The 4,090-nt window shown below is 27.1% G+C and overlaps 1 protein-coding gene across 1 annotated transcript in view; it reads left to right on the top strand.

Moving 5' to 3' along the window:
• The window catches only part of LOC107884691, a 13,182-nt gene extending 10,119 nt beyond the window's left edge, over positions 1 to 3,063 (top strand). The window contains exons 10-13 of the mRNA XM_029489860.1: positions 1,277 to 1,500; positions 2,002 to 2,254; positions 2,312 to 2,623; positions 2,861 to 3,063. Coding sequence (XP_029345720.1) covers positions 1,277 to 1,500; positions 2,002 to 2,254; positions 2,312 to 2,623; positions 2,861 to 3,063 — 992 coding nt within the window. The remainder of the gene's footprint in view (positions 1 to 1,276; positions 1,501 to 2,001; positions 2,255 to 2,311; positions 2,624 to 2,860) is intronic.
• Positions 3,064 to 4,090: the final 1,027 nt, after the last annotated feature.

Raw genomic sequence — 4,090 nt, 5'->3', positions numbered from 1 at the left:
ACCTAATTCAATAAATAGTGTATACCTCTTGAATTTTGGTTATATGCGCATTCCCTTATACATAGGCCCTCCTTCCAAAATGTATGTTTAATTAATTATGAGCTTATGGTAATGTGTAAGTGTAATGTGTAAATTAAAAGTATATTGATATGTTTTTATACCCTTTTCGACTTCTAAAATCTAAATGATTCTGCGAATTCACCGCCTGGAGATTGAATTCGCACATGTGTGCAATAAATTGCACAATACTAAAGGAAATCGGGCAATCTTGAACATTTTCATCTTTGTTTCGACCAATTCATTAGGGATTTATAAAAAAGTCCCGCAATAGCATATGATACATTTTTAATCGTTCGGTTTGCGGAAGATACAATTACGCCTAACTTATCTGCCACTGATATGAGCATTGTTCCCAGAGTTTAAAAGCGTAGAGTAAGTAGTACTTGGTTCATTTGAGCTAATGCCATATTCCTAAAAAACATTCATGTGTTAGGTAACCAAGATATTAGGTAGGTATACTCTATAAGATCAAACAATATTTCAGAACATAATTATAAACATTAATTATTTATTAATACCATTATTTCATTATTTTAATATTATAGTAGTTCCTATCTTTATATTGTTGTGGTCTTCTACGGCCAAAATTAATAACATCATCAATAAACCCAATCAAATTATTTAAACTATTCATTTTAAGTTAAATATTTTATGGACAAAAAAATAAAAAGAACACAGTGTCATGGCACAGTTGTAGAAAATACAGCAGCAAATGAGTTTCAGAATAGATCTAACTGATAAAAAAAAAACATCACAATAAATTCGCAAAGTAAATGCAAAAATATAAATATCCAGTGCTTATACTTTATGATTCTTCCCGCTAGCTACTTTAACGGGCAATAAAGCTTGCCGCTAGTAAAGTGACCGCTATCTCGTAGTTAGCGGTAAAATTTTACGTAACGATACATTGTATATGATATTAAAAGCAGCCGCTAATGTATCCGCTACGTTAGCGTACACCTTAGCAGGACATTGTAATAACGGCCCTAAAACTACTAATTAAATATCTATAAATAAACTAATATTGTATAGAACATGTAATAACTAATATTGTGTTTACTGGTGACTGTTAAAAACATAAACTATACTGATAAATTAGGGTGCTAACCCTCTTTCTCAAGCTATTCCATGTTTGCGCCTATGGTTGTAACCCTATTATGGCAGTAAGTCTGCCTGATTGAATTTTTTATTGTATGGTATGTTTATATTTTTTTAGGATACCGTATTCAATTACATTTTGATGGTTTTGGATCTGAATATGATTTTTGGGTAAATGCGGATTGCCCAGATTTATTTCATGCAGGATGGTGTGAATTGAATTCGCGCATTCTACAACCACCATGTAATTATCGGAAAGTATTTGATTGGACTGATTATCTTAGAGAATGTCAAGCTGTAGCTGCTCCAAAATGCAATTTTGTCTCCACTAAAAACCTTAATGTAAGCGATAGTTTATTACTTATTTTATGCAGCGATCTTTAACTACAAGGTTAAATTTGTACTTTAAATTGTCAAATGTAATTAAACTACAACTTCAAATTCAACCTTAATTTAATATTTGGTACCTATTTAAACAAATTAACTGACTGAGACTTTTTCATACGTAATATCTCATATTTTTTTATTTATTCTGTCATTAGTTTGAAATGTACTTATTTTTGTGCTTAATTGGACATGTTTTCATACAAATATACTGTTGGAAGTATTGTTAAAATAGAAACAGATTTAACTGCTAGTTTTATAAACTTTCTTAAGTTATTTAATTTGTTCAAAATGTTCAATAATATTGTTATATTATATGTATACTATGATTATGTGTATCATAACAAAAATTGTAGAGATAACATAAAGGTCTAATCATTAGACTCTAATGTAATTATCATAATTTTGTGAGCTTAAAATTATATCTATAAAAAATTGTTTTTTATTTTTGATACATAGAGTTGTAAAAATCCACACAAATTTCAAATTGGAGGTAAATTAGAAGCATTAGATAAATTAACCCGTACACATTCAGAACAGTTAATATATGTTGCTACTATTGCTGATATTTTGGGTAATCGTATTCGTATTCATTTCGATGGGTGGCCAGATGATTTTGATTACTGGGCGGATATTACATCAAACTATATACATCCAATAGGGTGGTGTGAAAAAAATGGTCGTACTTTATTTCCACCTAAATATTATAAAGGTAATTTGTTATTCTTAACATCATTAAATGCATACTAAAATATTACAATTTCTTTAGCTAAGAAAGGAAGAAAACCTTTTAATTGGACTGAATACTTAGCAGAGACTAAGAGTGAACCTGTGCCTGAGGATGCATTTGTTCGCAGACCTTTACGAGATTTTTGTATTGGAATGGTTATAGAAGTTTTTGATCTTGTTGTTCCAAAACTATTAAGAATTTCTAATGTAGTAGATGTTAGAGGTGATGAATTAAAAATTGTTTATGATGGATTTGATAATGATCATGCATATTGGATTGAAGACGATAGTCCAGATATTCATCCTGTTGGATGGTCGTCAAAAATTAACCATCCAATTGAACTGCCTCCAGGTATAAATTTATTGATTATATAATTAAATATAGTTAAATTAATAAATTTAGTTTAAACTCTTGTATTATGTATAATAAATTATAGGCACATAACTAGAGTAAGCAATAACTGAAAACATTGATCGTTTGAAATGTGTTGTGTGCTTATTTATCCTCTATATTTTATTCATAGTTCTATGTAATTATTAGTATTAACGCTATAATGATTGTTATTTTATTTTATTTTGTAAATTTAAGCATCTAATACACTTTGGAGTTGCAATATTCATGGCTGTAAAGGTTATGGCAATTCATCAGATCATTTGATAATTGATCATGTTGGAATACAAGATTGTCCATATGAAATGGATGCATGGAAAAACGCTGTTGCTAGGTTGTCAAATGTGCCTGATCGATTGAAAAATCATAATATTTTAACTACCACAACATTGACAAGGTAGTAATAAATTATATTTTGTATTTTTATTTATTGAGTTTTTTGTAAATTAAGTTAAATTTACTAATGTCTAAATTAATTTGTTAATAATGTTTTACATGGACATAATTTAACTGACTATTATCTAAAATGTAATCTAGTTCAAATACCAAATGTGACCCAAAATGTGTACAGCTTGAAAAATTTAATGAATTAAAATATCTTTGCTTAGTGATAGATTATAGACTTAGATTAGATAGTCATGTAAATTATATTAAGTATAATTATAAATTATAATGTATTAATTTTTTTTTTTTTTATATAAGCATTTAAAGTTTGAATTTTGACAAAATATATCAAATTTAAAATTAAAAAATGATTTTGTAGATAAAAAATTTTAAAATGTTCAATCTTTATAGCTAAAGATCAAAAATGTAAAACTAAGTTCCATATAAATAGTTAGTTCTGTAACCAAAATATCTAAAAATATATATAAACACTGTTTTTTTTCTTATTGTTATTTTAACGTCGACATTTGAAATTTGAACTTAATATAACCAAGATTAACAACTTTATTTATTATTTTGTAATTTTATAATATTATTTAAAATTATCAGCTGTCTGACTATCGTATAAATAATAAAAAATAACAATATAAATATAATGTTCAATTATATGTTTCATTTTCACTATAACTTATAGTTGACCTAAAATCACATAATATACTAGATATACCAGATCACATATACTTATTGTAAACATTATTACAGATTGTATATTTCATAATAAAATTATAAAATAAAAAACATTAATTCAATTTGCAGTAGGTACATAAGTTAAAAAATAATCTGTACAAACAAAACATCATGTTCACATAATGTTATATGAATAAAATACAATTTACGGTATCTACCTATGTCAATATTAACGGCATAGGTATTATCTATAAGAAAAACACATCTACTAGGTACAAAGGTACAATGAACCATTCGATGCCTATACTATACAGAAAATTGGTATCCATGCCCACATTTTTTAGATTCTGATTGTGA

Source organism: Acyrthosiphon pisum, chromosome A2, assembly GCF_005508785.2.
Source record: "Acyrthosiphon pisum isolate AL4f chromosome A2, pea_aphid_22Mar2018_4r6ur, whole genome shotgun sequence".
Taxonomy (NCBI): domain Eukaryota; kingdom Metazoa; phylum Arthropoda; class Insecta; order Hemiptera; family Aphididae; genus Acyrthosiphon; species Acyrthosiphon pisum.
This window is presented reverse-complemented; position numbering and strand designations above follow the sequence as displayed.